The following is a 21,332-nucleotide window of genomic DNA, read 5'->3' as shown; positions in this document are numbered from 1 at the left end:
TTCCTCCTTTCTAAGAATTTTGATTCCTATAACTACATCAACTTCAAGCAATTCTTTCATATCAAACTTTCTTTTAAGAAAACTTTTGTTCCTTTATAAAGTATCTTTTTACCAATGATAGATAACAGCATATTATTACACCGGAGTTAAATACATTTATCTCATTCATATTTATCTTGAATCCATTTGACATCTATGTCAAACTTTTCATACCGTGGTTTAAGAGTTTGTTTTAGACTACGAACTTGTTGGGCAAGGCTTCTCATTCTTGCCCACAGAATCAAGCATAAATGGATATTATGAGAATTTGCGAAAGTGACTTCGCTCTATCCACAGAATCTATTATTTAGTTGTGTAAAGAGGAGAAAGGCTGGAAATGTGCTCTGCGGTTCGTAGCTTTCGAACAATTTTTTTGAGAAGGGATTCGTTAGGATAGTTGCAGAAGGCATTTCGCGGATTAGCTGTTGCACGAGAGTAGCCACAGAGGCTCACTTTTCAAGAGATTTTGTCTTATTCATTTAATTCATCTGAGGTGGCTGTTATCTCATGCAACATTGTTGCATGAGAATAGCCACATAGGCTCACTTTTCAAGAGATTTTGTCTTATTCATTTAATTCATCTGAGGTGGCTGCTATCTCATGCAACAACCGGTCTGTGAAATGCCTTTTGTGAGGGTCCTTGTCAAATCCCTTTCGGCTCTTTCGATGATGCTCAGGCATCATTTGGGCAAGTAAAGTCCAAGGAAGGGACATGATTGTAAATCCCAGGGAAATGCTTTACGATGTTTGGATGAGAGAGAGAGAGAGAGAGAGAGAGAGAGAGAGTGCAGCCAAGCATGATATAGCATGAGAAAAGTGATTTTTTGAACAAATTTGATATGTGATGAATATAGAAAGCTTAAAAGATAAGCTGGGCCTGGGCCTACCCAACACAAACCCAGCCCAACCCAATAACCTCTTCCTTTGCTCCTTTTTTAAGAAAAAAACATTTTTAAGACATTTGCTTCGATATGATCAAAGAAGGGGCTTCCCTTCCTTTTATCCTCCTCCTCCTCCTCCTCTGCAAATTTCCTATAATCGGGGTTGAATTGGATTAGGGTTTTCGTGATCTTTGTGTTTTTCGTGCTTTCCATTTTTATTATCCTTTTCCTTCTTCTTTTTCTGACACAAGGGTTTGAATTTGGAGTAAGGATTTGGGTCTTCTTTATCATAACCGATGGAGCCTCGAGTCGGGAACAAATTCCGTCTCGGTCGCAAGATCGGGAGCGGATCGTTTGGTGAGATCTATTTAGGTTCGTTCTTGTTTCTTTCATTCTTCTCATTTATCTTTCTCGTTCTTGTTCTTCTTTCCTTTGTTGCGTTTTTTGATTTGTGGGCTTTTAGGGTTGTAATTTTTTTTGAATGGTATTTAGGGTTTTAATTGGTTTTGTCTTTCTTCTTTTCAGGTACAAATATTCAGACAAATGAGGAGGTTGCTATCAAGCTTGTAAGTTTATGTTTAAGAAAAATCTGAATATAGATCTGTTAAAGGTGTTACATTTCAGAAAATTTATCTCTTGTTCAAGAACTTTCGCGGGTTATTAGTTTTATCTGCGTTGTTAAATGATATAGGCTTTTTAAATGTATGTATTACATGTACAGAGACACATCCTTTTGGGGACTACTTAATTGAAGCAGAAACACAATTTAGGGAATTGAACACTTTACAATGGAAATGGTGGTTATAAGGTGCATTTAGATTGCGTTTGAGAAAAAAAATTCCCTTGTTCGAAACCTTTTCGGGTTATTAGTTTTCTCTGTGGTGTTAAATGATATGGGCTTTTTAAATGTATGTATTACATATACAGACATACTTTTGAGGAACATTTAATTGAAGCAGATACACAATTTAGTGAATTGAACACTTCTGGATATGAAGGGGATTAGAAGGTGCATTTAGTTGTTGCCATCGGGCGTAACTGTCTATAAAATGTTAGGGGGATGATGGGTTGGAAAAGTTGATTCTTGTGGAAACACAAGGAATAAATTGAAGTTCTGATGCTTATTAAAATTCAAAAAATATGCTGAAGGACTGAATCATCAGCTTTGATTTCTTGCTGTCTTGCTGTCTTGCTGCTTATTGTTTCCTGAAAATACCGTTCTATATGTAGTGGACATGGGGTATTTGATTGTTTTCAAGTTATGTCCATGCTTGAGATGGTACATTTACTACATGGGGCTCGACATCTTTAGTTCTTGTCCTAGCTGGTTTCTAGAGCATTAGGCTATTGGAACTTGTTGTTTTGGTACAATTCTCTACTGCCTTACCTTCATTGACATTTCTCCATTCTAAGTCACAAATATCGTTCTCGGGAATTACTTCGTGAAACTTGGAAATTAGAAGAAAAATGTAAATTTAAGGGAAACAAAGAAATAAATAGAAAGTAATTGATCGTAACGTCTCACTACGTCTAAAAAGGTATCTAAAAATAATGTCTCACTATCCCAGATGAAAGGAGAATTGAAAGATACGAAACAATGGATAGAAACGCAAAACTAAGGAGATAATATATTTACGACTATGATAACTCAGACGATAACTTGCTGAATGGAAGGGGTGTAGGGATATAAAGATTGATGTGTTAGTGTCTTGCTGACCTTCTCGTTGTCTCACCAAGGTTCCAAGGCATCTCACCTTGAAGGTGTGAGAATTCCCCACGATTTGCACAAGACCCTAATTAAAGCAACCTACTAAAACCCTCCCAATTACATTAAAAATAGAAAAACCCCAATATGGAAACGATACCAATACGATATAAAGAAAACCCCAAGATACTTCTGATGGGCTTCACTGCCATATTTACCCCCCTTTATGTTTTTCGTGATGGTTGTTCCCCATCTGATGGCTTGCCCAGGGAAAAAAGTAGTGGGAGATAGCTACTGAACTACTAATTGTCCTAAATAATACAAACGGATATATAATATTTATACTGGAAAACCCTCCAAACTTCACAGGAGCATGCCCGAGAGCAGAGAGAAATCTCAAGATGAAGGGAGTATTGGTTGTTCAGCAGTTATTGGAAAAATATTTTATTTGTGATAGAACCCCCATGGTTGATGAAGGTTTTCGCTGGAAATCAAGTGGTGATGGTGGGAGCGATGAGGGGAAAGAGCCACATTGGATGGTGGGCAGAAGAGAGAGAAGAAAGGGGAAGAAGAAGATGAGGATTAAAATTTTAATTTACACTTACTGTTCTTAAAAAAATCTTATTAAAAAAAACTAAAATATAAAATCAGCTATTGATTGATTTGCTTTCAAATGAGGTCTAGACAAATGAATTGTTCTTCAAATCTGTTTCTGACATTTTCTATTCTTTTATCTATTTTTTTACTCTAAATTATGATGAATTATGCTTCCTTTTTCCCCAGGAAAATGTCAAGACAAAGCATCCTCAATTGTTGTATGAATCAAAATTGTACAGGATCCTACAGGGAGGAAGTAATATACAAATCTGTTTCTTCTGCTTGTCAATTTATCTGTTGTGTTTTCTTTTTATGCAATAAATTGATCTGTTAAGAGGCTATAATACACATTTGTTAATTTATTTGTTTGTTTGTTTGTTTGTATTTTTATGAACTTTGGCAGCTGGAATCCCAAATGTGAGATGGTTTGGTGTTGAAGGTGACTATAATGTCCTTGTGATGGATTTCTTGGGACCCAGTCTGGAAGATCTTTTCAACTTTTGCAGTAGGAAACTGTCTTTGAAGTCAGTACTCATGCTTGCAGATCAGATGGTAAGTTCTCATAAGTTATCTGCATATCAGGATACTATTTTTTTTTTTTTTCATTATCTAGTGAGTAATCACGATATTTTCTATCAGATCAACCGAGTAGAGTTTGTTCATGGAAAATCTTTTCTACATCGAGATATCAAGCCAGATAATTTCCTCATGGGCTTAGGGAGGCGTGCAAATCAGGTTTGGTGCAAAATTGACTTTTTTTGTGCCTGCTTTCAAGCATTTTCTTCCAATCATATTTATTTAGACTGATATATCCTGTTCTATTGGAATCTGCTTGTAGGTATACGTTATTGACTTTGGTCTGGCTAAAAAGTATATAGATACTTCAACCCGACAGCACATTCCTTATCGGTTAGTAGCTTGATTTATTATTGTTTTTCTGAATGGATTTTTTCCCTGAATGGGTAGCTTGATATATTAATGGTTCTGTAAAATTGGAGGGGTTGTTCATTACATGTCATAAAGAGATTATCGCACCCTTTTTTTCTTCCTTTTTATCAGTAACACATTTTATAAAAAGACGGAAATTCACAAGACATGACATTATAACCATGTTTTGTCTTCTATCATGATGCATCCTAAGGATGCATGCTCTAAACAATATACATTAAGGCAAAGCCAACTGAATATGATTGTGGATGTCATGCTCACTTGGTCTCTTTTGCTAATGAGCCTTACTCATTTGCTTCTTCCTTTACATGATGGATTCCTTTTTGCATCTCGTCGCAAATATCTAGTATGCCCTTGATGGTATCTGGTCTATGCAGATATTGTATCTCCTTTTGGTGCTCATCTAGTTGATAATAATGACCCATCAATCTCAATTGGCCACACAAAATGGATAGACATCCTTAACACTCTGTGATATAGCTAAGAGTTCCTCCTTGCTGGACCCCTCACACTACACTAATCTGACCTATCCATTTGTCTCTATACCCTCCCCTAGATTGCATATCAAGTAGTTAGGATGCACCTTTGCAGGATGCGTCCACCATTGTAGGATTTTATCCTCATTTCTTCTCTTAGCAATCACTAACCATTTTCTGCGACTATCCTCACCTCCATAATTCCGAAGGGGTGTTCGGATGTCCGATTCGGGCACGCCTGAAGTTGAAGAGTTTGAAAAACCCGAGAGCCCGAATTTCTTCAGAAATTCTCAGAGACGTCCGAAGGGTCTTCCGAAGAATGTGTTCGGACGTCCGAATACCCTGTTCAGGCATCCGAACCCATTGGAATCTGAAAATTTACTTATTTAATCCTTAATTTCGGGTCAATTATTCTTTCCTTATTTTCATGGTATTTAGAAATAGAACATTATTTTCTCCTCATTTTTAGAGTAATGAGATTTTTCTGAAATTTGTCATTGTTATTTACAGATTACTGTGATTTTCTTCTATTTTCACAAAATTTCCTTATTAGTTAAATTTTTTGAAAGGAAAATTTATCTGTTATTGGTTTTTAAGTTCTTCTTTCAACTTTTTTGTGAAATATTTATGATAATTGCCCGAGAAAAAGCTCTAGATTTGAAAATCTATTTCTATTGAGAAATTCTTTGGATGATATTTGTTGCCATGCTCACTTATCCCCTATAAACTACTTCCTTGCAGTCAATTACCAAATAATCTTGTTATTCTTTTTTATCTTATTCCTGAAATGCTTTGGTCTTCATTCATAATATTCTGTTGTTGCGCACCTTCCAAATTGATCACAACACAAGTCACCAGCCCCAGCTTCATCGTGATTTTCTTTCTATTTGGGAACTGGCTACTTCAAGCTTCCAACCGATTATGGAAGCCTTTGTATGGTCCATTCTACGTTTAACAGAACAAGAAGGGTGCTTGCCTGTCCTGATATTCCATCTGATTTAGTTTGGTAGAAAATAGATATTAATTTTCTTATATTTTTTTGTATTACATTTGCTTTGAATTGGATATCAATTTCTTAGCAAATTATATGACCCCCTTAGGTTTGCATTGCCTTTTATGTTCATGAACATTGCAGAGAGAATAAGAACTTGACTGGGACTGCTAGATATGCAAGCATGAACACCCATCTTGGCATTGGTATGTAATATAAATTATGATATGATTTTTTTTTTCACTTTCTCTATTCATGATCTACTGTCATAATGGTTTGTCTTCAATCATCTAGTTTGAGTCTCACGTCTTATCATTTGCATTGTTTATGAATATCTGACTGCTTTGTTTTTCGCACTCCTAAGAACAAAGCCGAAGGGATGATCTAGAATCTCTGGGATATGTTCTTATGTATTTCTTAAGAGGAAGGTGTGAGGTTTTTTATCTACAGTTTCATGAATTATATTTGCTCTCCGTTATGTGTCTTGTTTAATACATTCTATTCTTTTGTTTCTAGTCTTCCTTGGCAGGGTCTTAAAGCAGGAACCAAGAAACAAAAGTATGATAAAATCAGTGAAAGAAAGGTTTCCACATCTATTGAGGTAGTTTTCTATTTAGATTACAATTTAGGGTGCTCATCCTTACGCCTTGCTTTTTATGATGTACTAATGACGATAAAATTTGCTACTTCTCCCTTAGGTCTTGTGTCGGGGTTATCCTACAGAATTTGCGTCATACTTCCATTACTGCCGTTCACTGCGTTTTGACGACAAACCAGATTATGCTTATCTCAAAAGAATATTCCGCGACCTTTTCATTCGTGAAGGTTTGAGCTTTTTTAAATCTTTATATGCTTCTGCAGAAATCAGGAGGTGGAAAAGCTTCAACCAAGGATTAAAATATGGGTATTACATGTTGACTCATCCAGATGAAAAACTGATCCTGCTACTGATATAATTCTCTCATTAACATTAATAATACAAAAACTTATAAATTAAGCAGAGATATCGAAAATGGAAAATAGACTAAATCTATATGTATCAAAATATGATATATTTGTGTATATGTCTGTATATATGTCTGCTCATAGGTATTTAAGGATATTTGCTGCTTATTCTGTGACTCCAATAGCCTGAAACTGCATTTTTTATTACAACAATCAGGCCAAAGTCCCTCGTGCATCTATTTGAAGAAGTGCCATCATAAACAAGGGGAGAAAAGCAAAAAAATAAAACAGGGAAGCTCCCAAGAACGCTAAGTATTTCAATGTTGCCAAAGAAATGAAATCAGGAAATATCTTATCGTACGGCATTGGTTGTTGACTTGTAGTAACCATACTCGAATCCTCCACGTCTTCAAAATATCACTATTTATTTTCTCACAATTTTGATAAATTGATGAAAACCCAAAATTATCCTGAGTTTTTGACAATATTCTGATGAGCAATGAGCCAATGAGAGAATGAAGGGCGCCCTTGCAAAAATCAGCTCCAAGGGCGCCCCTATTGGTTGATTTATGAAAAGTCCCCACGCTTTCCACCTTTCTAGGCACATTTCCACTTTTTGAGGCGCATTCCACTTTTTTCGGCGTTGAACTTTGCATAAATGAACCAATAAGGGTGCCCTTCAGCTGATTTTTGCAAGGGCGTCCTTCATTCTATCATTCCTCTATTCTGATATCTTCATTTTGTATTTATTCCAAAAATATTGCCATAGTTTCTCATCATTTTATGTTTTTTTTTTCCTTAATTTAGATTCCTTTATATTTCAAGTATTTATTTTTTTCATTTTTCCCAGTATAAACATGAAGATAACAAAAAAACATTTAAAATAACCAAAAAAAAAAAAACTGAAAATGACAAAAAACTTTCACAGTATAAAGATGAAGATAACAAAAAAACATTTAAAATAACTCAACTCAACTAAGCCTTTGTCCCAAACTAGTTGGGGTCGGCTAATGAATCCTTTAGAAAATTTTCATGAAGAAGGTGAAAGGACCTACCCGGCTCAAAAAAAAACATTTAAAATAACAAAAAAAAAGAACAGAAACTGACAAAAAACAGTTAAACATTTAAAAATGAAGAAGAAGAAACATTTAAAGTCTCCTGACATTTTACCTTTCCAAGAAATTACCGTAACATATATTTGTGACTATGATGGTAGTAAGTTAGTAACTATGTTGTCGTTCAAAAAACATTAGTAACTATGCAGATGAGTGAAACAGATGCAGGAAATGAGGACCTAGAAACATTGATATTTGTGGTGAGAAATGAATAACCTGGTAGTGGTAAATCTGACATTAAGGGCCTGAGCACATTTTATTTGGAAGGTGCTTTGTGTCACAATCGTGATGTTGTGGGTTCGGCCCCGGCTTCCCTACCATAAAGAAAACTATGGCACCTATGTGTAAATCATATAAAAAACTGCACACTTGCATGTATTTCTAAGAGAAAGGGAAAACATAAAAATAGCTCAATAAGGCAAAGGCCTAAATCGCCAAAAATGGTACATAGATCACGCAGACTGAAAGCATACATGCATGAATGCGTGTTTATTAAAAATGAAAAATGATACGTGTATTGTACTGGATGTAAATTGCATTATAAGAAAAAGACCTAAATCTGTAAATTGCATTATAAGCATGGTTTTAAATTTCGACCGAAATCCGAAATTTCGGGTTTCGGTCAGGACCGACACCGAAACGTCACATACCCGAATTGGTATCTTATTTCGTCCGAAATTTCGGTCAAAATTTTGTTTTTTCCAAATTTTGGTCTGAAATTCCGACATTTCACCAAAAAACCTGTTTTTTTAATTAATTTAATATTTTACAGAAATATCGGCCGAAATTTGGTATCGAGTAAAATAATTTTTTTTGTTTCGCTGGATTTCGGCCGAAATTTCAAAATAATTTCAAAATTTTGACTGAAATTTCTATTTCGGTGGGGTCCGAAACCGAAACCGAAACCGAAATTTGAAACCATGATTATAAGTAAGAAAAGTTGAAAAAGCACTGGCAAACCCCTAAAAGTTCAATAAATTCACATACACCAATGATTCTAAGCACATGCATGTGGAGTCCTTTAACAGAGGGAAAAAAAAGAATCAAGAAATGAAGAAAATATGAGGTACATACCTTGACTTGAAATTTGAACAAACTTCTTGATCTAATCTTTGATTCTCTATGGAAGAGCCATCAATTGGTATTTGCTTTCCTGCCTTAGTCTGGGCTAGATTAGTAAAAAAAACCAAAATTTCTTCTCTCCCTTGAGAGAAGCAAAATGTGCAAAGAAAAAAGGAAGAATCAGGTTTATTATTATTTTTTTTTCTGGGTACCTGAACTCCCTGTGTTGTTAGGTGAGTTATGTTGTCAACCTATGTCACAAATAACTCCGACTTTTTCTAAATATCGCGATTTTATCATGACGTTTTGAGAGAGACAAAATCCCAAAATAATCCCGAGGTTTGAAAAAATATAGCAATATTTTATTTTCATCATTTACCTCGATATTTTATCTTTTATATTTTTCTTAAATAATATATTTTATATATTCTTAAATGATTATATTTTTATTGTTTTCCTAATATAAACCAAAAAAATATATATCCTGAGATTTTCCCCTGCCGAGAAATTCCTGAGAACTATGTTTGTGACTTACTTGTTCACTTGCAATATGCCAATGTTGTACAATGCAGACTTAATGGGTTTGTATTGGATGATAATGTTCAAAACTCTTATACGTCCTTATATGGAAGAGTGGCCTTGTATGGAAGAGTGGCATGGTGTTATGGTATCACTTGTCTAAGAAACCAATAATTATAGGACACCATTTTAATCCTTGGTTGCCACAAAGCTACAGCTTCCAATTTTTACCTGGACCTATACTGCAGCTTTGTAACTTATTATTAGTACATTTCCATGTTTTTATTTTTTATGCTTTTCTTCTTTTGTTGCAGGTTTCCAGTTCGATTATGTTTTTGACTGGACCATTTTGAAGTACCAACAGTCACAGACAGCCAGTGTTCCTCCACGTGCTCTTGTAGGTGATACTGTTTTTGCATTCCTTACAAATTTGTGCTTTTGGACGTTATTTCTCTAGTAATTTTCATATTTTTCAGGGCCCTGGTACTGGAGCAAGATCTGGGCTGGGTCCGGCTGTTACTAATGCTGATCGACAGTCAGGTATGTCTTTCGGGATTCTTCTCTTTTTTTTTGAAATGGATTCGGGATTCTTCTCTTATTCTCCCTTTGTCATTTTTTATTGCATCTGATCATGAACATGAGATATATTAGTTCTCAACCCCCCCCCCCCTCCGCCCCCCCCTGCATTTTTTAATAGCTATGATTAGGTGATTAGAGCTTCATTTTTTGGTATTTGAAGTAGAAGAAGCTTACATCACCCCCCTGCAAGTGAAGAATATGTGAAAACCTCCTGTTTGAGCAACAAAGAGTGATATTAGTTGCTTTTGTAATTTTTGCCTCAGGTGAAGAAGGAAGACCGACTGGTTGGTCTTCCATGGATCCATCTCGACGGAGAGTCTCAGGACTCGCTGTAAATGCAGGCAGCTTATTAAGGCAGAAGAACCCTGTTGCAAATGATTCAACTGTATCTAAAGATGTTATGGTGAGTCCCCTTTTGATTCTAACTATAATTATGCAAATTCATCTAAAACAAAGAAAACTACTAAAACTAAGGTTATTAAGATGGTAGGATGGTAGGATTGTGTAATGCATAAAGCCTTAAACTTGTTGTCATGCCCAACCTATGTAATTTATATCAAGTTGAAACTGTTGCATGAATAGGAAATAAGTGGAATTTCCTTTTAAATTGTTTCTTGGTGTTGTTAGTAAGTTTTCACGCCTCATCATTACACACACACACACACACGCAGACACACGCACGCACACACACACATATATGTATGTATGTATAGGGCTTACTGTTCCTGCTCGAGCTCAGATAAGCTTATCTGTGCTCGAGTGCAGAAACAGGGTGGGCCCACATTTTTTGGGGGGATCCAAAGCATTCATTTGATGGGACCTATCATAGATAAGGTGTCCACAAAAAATCGGCTCCATTGGATCATCCTAACCCTTCCATTTGTTGAGGGAAAAAATGGGCGGATTTGTGGACACACAGCGTCTGTCCATTTTTTCCTCCACAAATGGACACCCTAAGATGATCCAATGGAGCTGATTTTTGGTACACACCCTATCTATGATAGGGCCCATCAAATGAATGCTTTGGATCCCAAAAAATTGTGGGCCCACCCCTGTTTTCTGCACTCAAGCGCAGAAAAGCTGTCTGTGCTCAAGTGCAGAAACAGTTTTTATATATCCTAAAATGTACTCATGTTCTATGATTCGTTTGATGGTTTGGGGAAGAGCCTTGCTCATCTTTTTCTTGAAGCTCACTACTCTAAGCTACAATCATGTGAATGGGATATCCAGATCTTTCCTTCAAGAAAATTTAATCACATTTCCATAAAGATCTGGGACCTCATAGGTATTGGTGTCCATCATGGAAGTGTCATTCCATTTATGAGACCAACCTTACTGTTAATAGGTCAGTGTATTGTTCTATTTACATTGCTTAAAGCACGCTGGATTCTTTTCAGTGGTTTGGGTCATAGTAAACTTCACATACATTGAGAAAATTTTAAACTATTTGATAAGTTGATTTTTCATAAAGTAATGCATCCCACAAACAATTAGTTAGTAGTTATTCTACTGTAGCTAATTCACATTTGACTTTCCCTTGTTGCTTGTCTTTTTTATTCTTTTGATGCTAAATTAAAATTATATTAATTGTTGAGAATGTTACATAAGAATTAAGAAAGGGGTGTGATTCAATAGAATTCAACTATCAATTCGAAGGAAAGGATAACCAAGATTGAGGTGTTCTAAAGATACTTGGTTGATTGCTAAATTATCTGTGATAGCATTTGCTTTGGTAGCCTGTGTGCTTTGTTGCCATGCCCCTCGAGGCTGGACTCGACCTTGCCCCTAATGTGGAGAGTTGACCCTGTAAGCTATGGTTGAAAATGGGTAATATGGTATGGCAGAGAGTCATACTGATTCTGCAAAGATTGATACCAAAATAAGAATAGAATGACGCTACATGAAGTAATTGACACCTAAAGGATCTTTGATAGCCTCTAAGACCTTGGACAACTCTAAGAAACACACGTACTACTTTAAGATCCCCTAAAAGACAAAAATCACTAGCCTAGACTATCGGGAATTTTACCGAACACCTGGGACTGAAATTTATGACGGACCTGAGCTCTGATCTCTAATACCAACTAATGCAAACCCTAGGGTTCACGGGTTGTTCCAGAGAGACTTTTGGAGCTTTATGGGTTAATAATCTTCTCATAAAATAACACCAATCAAAGGGGGGTAGACTTACCTTGATTAAGGCTGTGTTGGCGAACATCTCAATTTATCAGTTATCGGTCTTCAAATGTCCAATGAGCATCATTTTAAGAATTAAAAAGATTCAAAGGCGGTTCCTATGGCGAGGGGTAAATGATAAAAAAGGAATCCCGTTGATAAGTTGGGAGGAAGTATACAAACACTTTAGGGGGGGGCGCTTGGTATTAGGTGCATTAAGGAGACAAAGCAAGCGCTCCTAGGAAAGTGGCTATGGAGATATTGAGAGGAGGGCCATAACCTATGGGCGGAAGTTATTGCGAGCAAATATGGGTCTTGTAATGGTCATTGGGACACAAAAGATAAATTCAGAAAACCAGGGAGAACTATTTGGAGGGATGTAATGTGTTTTAAAGCAAAGTTCGTGGAGGGTGTTAAATTCAGAGTTTTATGCTGGGGATAGAGTTAGATTTTGGTGGGACAAGCGGTGCATAGATTTTCCATTGAAATATTTGTTTCCTTAGCTGTTCCACTTAGCATTTGACAAGGAGGTTATGGTTAAAGACTGTTTTAGTAGGATAGACTCTAGAGTGGTATGGTCCCAGCCTTCAGAAGAAACTTTTTTGATAGGGAACTGGAAGCAGTGGGGAGATTTCTTCAGACTTTGGAAAGTTGTTACATCAAGTAAGATGGTGAAGATAAAAGAATTTGGGTATGGAACTCTGAAGGGGATTTCTTGGTGAAATCTTTCTATCACCATCTCCTACCTTGCCTTGGTACCTCTAAAGTGACCAAAGTGTGGGACATTCTAGCACCGCCGAGGGTGTCTATTTGGATGGACGGCGATTCGTGGGAAAATTCTGACCATTGGCTTCCTTAGACAGAGGAATATGTGGTTCATCGATTATTGCGCTCTTTGTATGGAGGCAGGGGAAACTGTAGATCATCTCCTAATTCATTGCAAGCTTGCAACAGAGGTATGGTGTAGAGTACTGAGTAGATTTGGGTTTACTTGGGTGTTCCCGACTTCGGTTGTGGACCTATTGGAATGTTGGAATATGGCACTATGGAAGCGTAAAGGAAAGATTCTTTGGCATGTCTCCTTTTAAGCTACTATTTAGGTCCTATGGAAGGAACACAATGCAATGATATTTAAGGGTTACTCTAAGGGAGCCCGGTACCTTTTCAATAAGGTGATTGCATTATCCATCTCATCGGTCAAAACGTTATAATCTTTCATATTTGTATCGGCATACGATTTGTGGCATGGGTGGAGAGAGATTTGTTCCACCTCTACCAATAATCCTAAAGTGGTACAAGCATGGTCCTCTCCGCCTCAAGGAACACTCAAATTAAATTTTGGTGACTCCAGTCCAGGGAATCCAGGACCTACCGGTATTGGTGGGCTATTAAGAAATGAGAAGGGGGAAGTCATTTGGGCTTTCAGTGGGCCAATAAGGGTGGCGGGCTCAAACGAGGCGGAAGTTCGAGCCATCCACCAAGGAATTTATATTATGCAAAGTGTAGACATGAATAATGTGGTGGTAGAAGGGGACTCTCTCAATGTCATAAGGTGGCTAAGAGACTCTCATTCGGTACCTTGGAGATTTGCAGCTCTATTTGTTGAGATTCAGGAAAGGATTGGAACCTCTTCGATATCTTTCAATCATATCAAGCAGACAACAAATGGAGAGGCGGACAAGCTTTTGCTAGAGAGGGGGTACATAGGGAGAGAGTGTAGCTTTTTGATTTTCTTCTTCCATAGCTGCTAGCGTTTTTTTCCTTTATGTCTTCTGTATTTTTTCGGCTCTATTTGACCTTTCCTCTGTATCCTTTTGGGACCTCCTTGGTCTTCGATTTTTCGTTTTTTCAATGAATTGATCTTTACCATTCAAAAAAAAAAAGGAAAAAAGAAAGAAAGAACACCAATCAATCTTTGAACAAAGTAAGCGTTCGATAGGCAAGTCAACCATGTTAAGATATTTATTTGAAGCTAACCGTTCAGATAATTCAACAACGAGATTAGAAATCTACCTAAACATGCATTGCAAATAATAGAACACACTAATTAATAGTATATGTAAATATGGCAGCAAAATATTTATAATGTCTGATCACAATCTAAAATAAAGAACAAACAATCTCACTGTTTTTTTTTTTTGAATGGCAAAGGCCGAAACAACCTCTATCGACTGTAAATAATCTCAGGAACAAATAGGCTTAAGGTCGAGGACTCAAGGGGTATCAAGAGGTCATAAAATCGGGACAAAAGGGCTGAAAATATGGTCAGATCTCACCCGGGAGGTAGTCATGTTGCCTGCTGATCTCGTGAAAGGAGGTCCAAGAATGATGGCGGAGAAGCTGAGAAGACCCGAACAACTAGCGGAACAGTAGTCAACTCCTCTGGTAGCCTAAGAAGAAAATTTCGATGTACAAGTGATCACATAAGCCCCCGGACAACAAGGTATAAAAGTGCATTAAGACGGAAGGAAGGAAACAAAGGAAAGGTGCGAGGAAGGGACTTTTATGACAAACAGTTGGAATGAATAGTGAGAAGCATAGTTTTAAATCTCCCCCGCGTCTGTGTCAATTCCCCCGAGTTGACTGTCTTTTACCTTGGCCATGGTCCACGTTGTGCTGCATCATCATTCTGCGTTTGGCCCTACAAAGTTAATAAAAACTCCTTCGATTCCCCCAAATTATGACCTCGTCAACCGAGTACTCGACCGCGTCGTGCCGAGTCGACTAGGATTTTCCTTGGTCGCATTCCGCGCTGCATCCACGTTTTTAAACACTGAGGAGAAGGACAACAAAAGGGGTAAGGAGGAGTGGAAAGTGAGGGAAGAAAGGACTGTGGCAGTCAAGGCTGCAATAACAGGTCAAGAGATCGGTTTTCGGAAAAGAAACCATGAGGTGGGGGAGAAAAGAAAAGAAAGAAGAGAAAAATAGGGAGAAGGAAAGAAAGAGGAGAGAAGGAGAAAGAAAGGGGGATTGATACCTTGTGCAAATGAGGAGAGAATTTTCTCTTTGTTGCATCAAACGGAGTGGAGAAACCCTACTTGTGGCTACTCTCCCCCGCCCCGGGGGGGGGGGGGGGGGGGGGGCGGGGGGCGGGGGGAATGAAAATTTTCTCAAAATTAGGGGTTTCTCCCCTCTTGGCCTCTTTAAATAGAGCTTAAGTGGTTTTAGTGACGGGCCCACCCCAACGACCAATAGGATATAATTAACTTAAGTCACTTAGATTAATGACTTAAATGCCCCTATCTAGTAATAAGACAAGTACTTTTTTATTTTTGAAAATGAGTAATAAAACAAGTACTAACCACTCAAGGGTCATATGAGCAACGTAGGTGGGGGGTGTTGTGGGCCCTAGTTGATGTGGGCAATCCCCACATCTAGTCTCTATAATATCTCAACATAATGAAATACAAAGTCCTAAAAACTAAACAAACAGAAAATCTCTAAGGATGGCTTGAAGACAGGCCGGATCACAACAAATTTGTAACCTTCATAGCATTTTGTATGATTAATTTTTCTTACTTCATTGATGTATTGGAATAAATTTAAGGAAATGATAAATGCACCTCTTTTCATCAATGGGACACCCAACTGCAGTGTATGTGGCAATCAAATCCATTGAATCCTTCTGACATGAAGTACATCAGCCCCTCGCAGTCATTGATACACTGCTGCTGGGTGTCCCAAGTGATGAAAAGGGTCGCATTTATCATTTGCCTAAATTTAATGTTTAAATAATAGAGGGCAATGATATTTTCACCCTTCCCCTGCATTATGCATGCACCCCCATTATAAAGCTGATTTGACGTCAAAAAGCATTAAAGTTGCCTACTGTTCACGTCAAATCACGCTATAAGGGCTGCGCATGCGTACTGCAAGGGGAGTGAAAATATCGTCTCCCGTAATAAAATGTTCATGTTGTTAAATTTGGTTGGTAGAATGGTTTCATATATTTTCCTTACAATTTCCCATTTTTAGAATTTCTTTTAATTTTTAACTATTTCAAAAAATAATTCTCAAAATAACACCTAAACGTCATGTTCCACCGAACGAAATGGTATTGACATCTTAAATCAAGAGCTCTCTACCTAGGAATATAATCCATAAAAATGCTATGGCCTGCGTTTCCACAATTTACCAAACCCTTGAAAAGGATTCATGATTGATTGGAGAATCTTATCTCAAGATAAGATTTCTTAGTTAAAAATAAATTGGCAGGGAGTTATTATTATAATTTGGGAAGTGATAAATTCGCCTCCTTTTTTACTTGGGGCAGACTCGTCTAGTGTATTTATGACTCCTCTAGCCCTCTTTTACACTGGAGGCGGCCGTCCCAAGTAATTAACCGGGCGAACATATCATTTCCTATTATTATTACTATTATCTGTCCCTAGCTGGGGTTCTCGGGGTTGGAAAAGGCTATGACTATTAAAAATAGCTGCACTTTTGATTTCTGTATTTATTGGTTGCTAGGGAGGCGTATTGTCAGACTTATAGCTTTCCTCCCTAGGAGTGGAGGTTTCAAGGCTCTATACTCACTTTGCTTTTAAAAGGCCCTCTCCATCTCTACTCTTTTGAACACATGACTCTTAACAAAGTAGGAATGGCTCTCCTTGAGGAACCAGGTAGGCCAGTTTCCCTAAGTAGACTGCTATCCCTCTCTATTTTGTTCTGGGACTTCACCGGGATCTTGGGAATCGGATTTTGTATTGAAGGGAGCCAAGAACGTTTCCACTTTAATGCGATCGGTAGACGTATGGTGGAGGATGGTTTGGCAATCAGCGACCCTTTGGAAGTTCTGATCCCGTTTTTTGGGGTTGTATATCTGCTAGAGACCCAGATTCAGCTTAGCATGGCTGAGTCTCTTCGGGCTTTGATGGCTTGTATAAATCATCAAACTAAATCACTATCTAAATGGTGATGACAAGTCTGTTTTGAGGAAAGCCTTGCATGAGAAGCCCCCAAGTTAGGCACTTTTTGTTGGATTCACTCGGATGGATGCCTTGGGGCAGTGCTATTGAATTTTGGGGAATGATGAAGACTCGATCGGAGGACAGTGCATGGAAGGGTGGTCCTCACTGTAGCGGATGAATTAGTAGATTTTCTCCTTTGCTTTAACTGGTCTAGGAGTATGCTCCTGGCCATCCTTAATTGATTCTATGTATTGCAAGTTGAGACCGCTGGTCCCCAATGTAATTTCCTTAGTATCAATAAAATCGTCAATTTTCAAAAAAAAAATTATCTGGCCCTAGCTTTCAAACCTTAAAAGAGAGATAATTGTTAGGGAAAGTTAAATTTTTCTCAGTGAAGGTTTGAACTCAGCAGGGAGTTTCTGTTCGGATTTGGCTTGTCATGATGAGGTCTTTGGTCCTCCAACCCTAAAATGATTTGTTTTCCATTATTTACGTTACTCAGGTTCTAACCTTTTTAAGAAAACATAATGGGCTATCTATTCTGAGGATTTTGTTTCTTGTACAGATAGACTGCAGCTACATGGAATAATTTCATTTTTATCCTCTCAAGGTGGAAACAAATAGTTGATTTTCTGAAATGGGCATTTTATTCCAAGCTAATATCAGTTATTGTCTTGGTTGTTTTGGGGGTCTAATCTCTACTAGATCTGCGCCAGAACGTGCTGCATCTGGGTTACAATTATGACAGTTATTTATGGGGGCGATTATAAGTTCCTGCGAACTACTTTTTGTTATATTGTTTTGGTTGGTTATGGTTTTAGTTTTGTAACTTCATTCTCATGCTTGGATGATGCAGTTGTCCAGTTCCACATTCTTGGGGAGGTCAAGTGGATCGTCAAAGGGAGCTGCTGTTTCTAGTACCCGTGACGCAATGGTGGCAAGTGTGGTTGACACAGCTCGCCCCCGCACAACTGATCCAAGCCCTGGAGGCTTTTACAAGGTCGTAAGTGCACAGAGAAGTTCACCCGTTGGCTCCCCAGAGCCCAAACACTCATCTTCTGTTAGAAATCCCTCTAATATAAAGAACTATGAGTCCACTCTTAAGGGCATTGAGTGCCTGAATTTCAATACCGACGAAAGGCTGCAGCACTAGTAGTGGGTGTTACCCTGCTGGATTCGCCTTCACCCCTTCCTTCTCTGTAAATTATAGACTGTTGTACTAATACGGATGGAATGGAATTGTTGTTCTTTGAGTAGTGATTGAGAGAAGCTATTTTTGGAACGTACGGTGGATGGAAAAGGCACTCTTCAAGGCTACTGAATAAAAGGGAAAAGGGTCCGAGGAGGTGATCAAAACTGAGCTTGGTGGTGATTTCGAGATTTATGGCACCAGTTACCTTGCTCATGTGTATTTACCTCCCAACAATTCTGAATCTAAATGCAACGAATTCTATGCTTGAGGAAAACATTGTATTTTATTCCTTGTTCTGGACAGTGACTGTAGATATGTTACTACTATTCACGTGCTGCTTTTGTTGTAGAAATTTGCATACCAAACTGTTTCATTGAATATGATGAAGGATCTTATCTGACTGACGCAATGCACATTCCATATCATGTCTGTTTGCCCCGCCCTTGTGTATGCGAACATTGAATCATTCTATCAAATTAGTATTCAAATGCTTCTTCCTTCTACAGCAGCAAATATTAGAATTTTCTCTATAAATTAGAAAGATTGCGTTATGAATGCTGTGGTAAGTGATCCTTCAAACCAGTGGCCCTGAGCCTGACCGAGCAATGTCAGACGAAGAGTATGTCATTTGCCACCATGATTCAATGTCGAGCACTTTTACCACGCATACAACATGTACAATGGCCATGACAAGAAAAATAAAATAAGGGTGAAGAATTGATATTCACCCATTTTCAAGTTTGGCAAATTTTCTTTTATTTGCACTTTCATAGTGAACTGCTGGGATTGTTCTCGGCGGTGACAGAAATCCTTGGATAAGCTTTTCCTGAAATTGGGTACCTTGCTTTGATAATTTTGTCTTTGAATAATCCTCTGGAATTGGCTTCGCAGCTTATCTATGGATTTCCATCCCCATGGTGGACAGCCCATTAAAGGCTGTTATTATTCCTATAAAGTTAAAAAAACCCATTATCAGTGTTTAACAAGGTGAAGTGTCATTATCAAAACGAGAAAGTGCATGCCATTTTCCATAAAAACAAAAACTTCTGTGAGTGAGGTTGGCAGTTGGCAAGATATTCACATCTTCTAGTGTTGGTGTGACCGTGTGAGGACCCGTTGGTCAAAGGAAATGGGAGCCACTCTTATTTCCAAATGGAATATGAAGGTTGTGTTCTTCAAAAATTCTCAGTAGCACCCCCAGCTCCACCTATATCTCAATATCCCAACTTTGGGCGATTCTGTTCTGTCCGCTCCGAAATTCGGAATGAGAATGGTTGAAGAATGTATCCTGATGTGTGGACAATGAAAAAAGAAAATTTTCAAAAATCTTGTTCTGAAACAAGACTGGCAAAGCCCTTGCTATTTTTCCTTTTGAAGATGAGATTCTTTTTTTTTTGTTTTGGGTGCATAAGATGGGGTTAGGCAGGACCCCTACCAGATATATAGATATGAAAAAAGATTACATCTTGGGGATTCAAAAGCCAACAAAAAGGGAACAAGCTCCCACTTACAACCCACACCCAAAATAGGCAAAGTAGACAAGAAAAAAGCTACAAGCGAGGGTATATAGTCCCATTAGAATCAGCGACAATGATGTCCAGCAAATCTATAGGGAGGTCAACCACGGGGATATCCACTCTCTTAATGCAGCAGGTGGGTTTAGAGAGAAAATCAGCAGCAGTGTTAGCTTCCCTCCACACATGGGATAACTTCCAATTATTCAGACAGAAAAGAGCATCCCGAATATCAGCAAGAACCGGGATGGCTTTCCAGGGACAGGTCCAAACTTCACTGATAACATTCACAGCAGTTAGAGAATCAGATTCAAGCAAAGTATAAGTGAGACCCTTCTCCGCTGCAAGTCTAGCCCCCAGAAGGATAGCCTTCATTTCCAGCACATGTATTGCTTCAGCAGGTAACTTGACAGAAAAAGCAGCAAACTCCTTCCCCGACGAGTCACGAATAATCCCACCCAACCCATCAGTATCACCATCGATGGCCGCATTGGTATTCAGCTTGAAAAACTGAATGAGGGGCTTATCCCTAGAACAATACTGAACATCTTTACTATCTTGAAGATAAGATTCTATTGAGTTGCTTCTGCATATTCTCACTAATTCGTTTCTGCTCATTTAGTCGGGCAAGAATGAGAAGCATTACCTACATGTATAAGACTATGAAAGCCATTTGTTAATATGGGCAAGAGTATAAAGGTTCAAGAATCAAGAACCTACTTGTTAATATGCAAAAAAACAGGTAAATGATCTTCCGAAATGTAATCAATTAACCGTTCAAAGAAAAAAATAAAAAAAAATGTAATCAATTATGACATAGAATGCCCAACAGTATCATACATCCAACGTTTCATGATAATTTTGCACCTACATTTCCTCCACAAAAATTTAGTCAGGAAACTTATCTTACCACACCCTGTTGTTTTGATATTCACACCGCTTTATTTTAAGACACTGGGGAGCATACCCATGACTCTAAGCTAAAGAGCCACACCCGTACGGGTTTTTAGTCATTTGCAGTTTTTATATGCTAAATGATATACTGTTTAAGCATCAATTATTAACATGCAGTAGATGAGTAAATCCATGAAAGAACTCAACACTGAGCTTGGAAGCCCCCATTCATCCAAATCAGAGAGTGGATTATAGATGTTGTTTAGAAGGAAAAGAAAATGCAAGTAAAGCTACATATAACTACACAGAGCCATTTAATAAAACAAGAACTGGATACAAAAGCTCCAACATTAACCAAAGATACATAGTATAGTGTCATGGCCAAGGAAAATGACGAAAATTCCGTATTTCATTGTCGTGAGGGAGATGGGGGAGGTGGAGTTCTGTCTTTCATAGATTCCAGATGATTGTATTTTTGTAAGCTCAGGACTTGGTTTCTGTAAGTCTTGATATGGGTTGTCTAACCATCCATGCCGAGGTCAATTTCCGGGGTTCTTAGCTTTGCTTCTTGCTCCTTGATCGCCAGGGTTAACGATCTCATATCCAGAGCTTCTGATAGCTGACTGTATGATGTTGACTGTCACAAGAGCGTAACATTTTCAGAACAGTTTTCAATGACTTGAACTAGGCCACTGCCTTGGTTGATATAGATCATTATAAAAAAACAGTGTGACCATCCAAAACTAAAGAATCATACGAAGAGCCATGCAAATGTGAATCTACAAATGAT

At 37.9% G+C, this 21,332-nt stretch overlaps 2 protein-coding genes across 2 annotated transcripts; one reads left to right on the top strand and one right to left on the bottom strand.

Moving 5' to 3' along the window:
• The first annotated feature begins 933 nt into the window (after positions 1-933).
• LOC143851014 (casein kinase 1-like protein 2) lies at positions 934-18,543 on the top strand. The gene is made up of 14 exons (XM_077360335.1): positions 934-1,292; positions 1,446-1,486; positions 3,409-3,478; positions 3,626-3,774; positions 3,862-3,957; positions 4,061-4,131; positions 5,782-5,843; positions 6,002-6,065; positions 6,154-6,238; positions 6,336-6,462; positions 9,593-9,675; positions 9,755-9,818; positions 10,121-10,260; positions 17,799-18,543. Exons 1-14 carry the CDS (start codon positions 1,217-1,219, stop codon positions 18,093-18,095), a joined length of 1,425 nt encoding a protein of 474 aa, XP_077216450.1. The 5' UTR covers positions 934-1,216; the 3' UTR covers positions 18,096-18,543.
• A 1,141-nt stretch (positions 18,544-19,684) lies between these two features.
• On the bottom strand, positions 19,685-20,266 carry LOC143865418 (uncharacterized). The gene has a single exon (XM_077375806.1). The coding sequence runs from the start codon at positions 20,264-20,266 to the stop codon at positions 19,685-19,687; it is 582 nt and encodes a 193-aa protein (XP_077231921.1).
• Positions 20,267-21,332: the final 1,066 nt, after the last annotated feature.

The sequence above is a fragment of the Tasmannia lanceolata genome, unplaced genomic scaffold (assembly GCF_043159265.1).
Source record: "Tasmannia lanceolata isolate RefF3 unplaced genomic scaffold, GAP_Taslan_0.1 ptg000003l, whole genome shotgun sequence".
Classification (NCBI taxonomy): domain Eukaryota; kingdom Viridiplantae; phylum Streptophyta; class Magnoliopsida; order Canellales; family Winteraceae; genus Tasmannia; species Tasmannia lanceolata.
Note: the sequence above shows the minus strand (reverse complement) of the source record. Positions and strands in the feature narration are given on the sequence as shown.

Coding starts and splice junctions, on each gene's coding strand:
- LOC143851014 (XM_077360335.1), top strand. CDS start 1,217: ATGGAGCCTCGAGTCGGGAACAAATTCCGTCTCGGTCGCAAGATCGGG. Junction 1,487..3,408: donor AGGAGGTTGCTATCAAGCTT/GTAAGTTTATGT, acceptor CTTTTTCCCCAG/GAAAATGTCAAGACAAAGCA. Junction 4,132..5,781: donor CGACAGCACATTCCTTATCG/GTTAGTAGCTTG, acceptor TGAACATTGCAG/AGAGAATAAGAACTTGACTG.
- LOC143865418 (XM_077375806.1), bottom strand. CDS start 20,266: ATGAGCAGAAACGAATTAGTGAGAATATGCAGAAGCAACTCAATAGAA.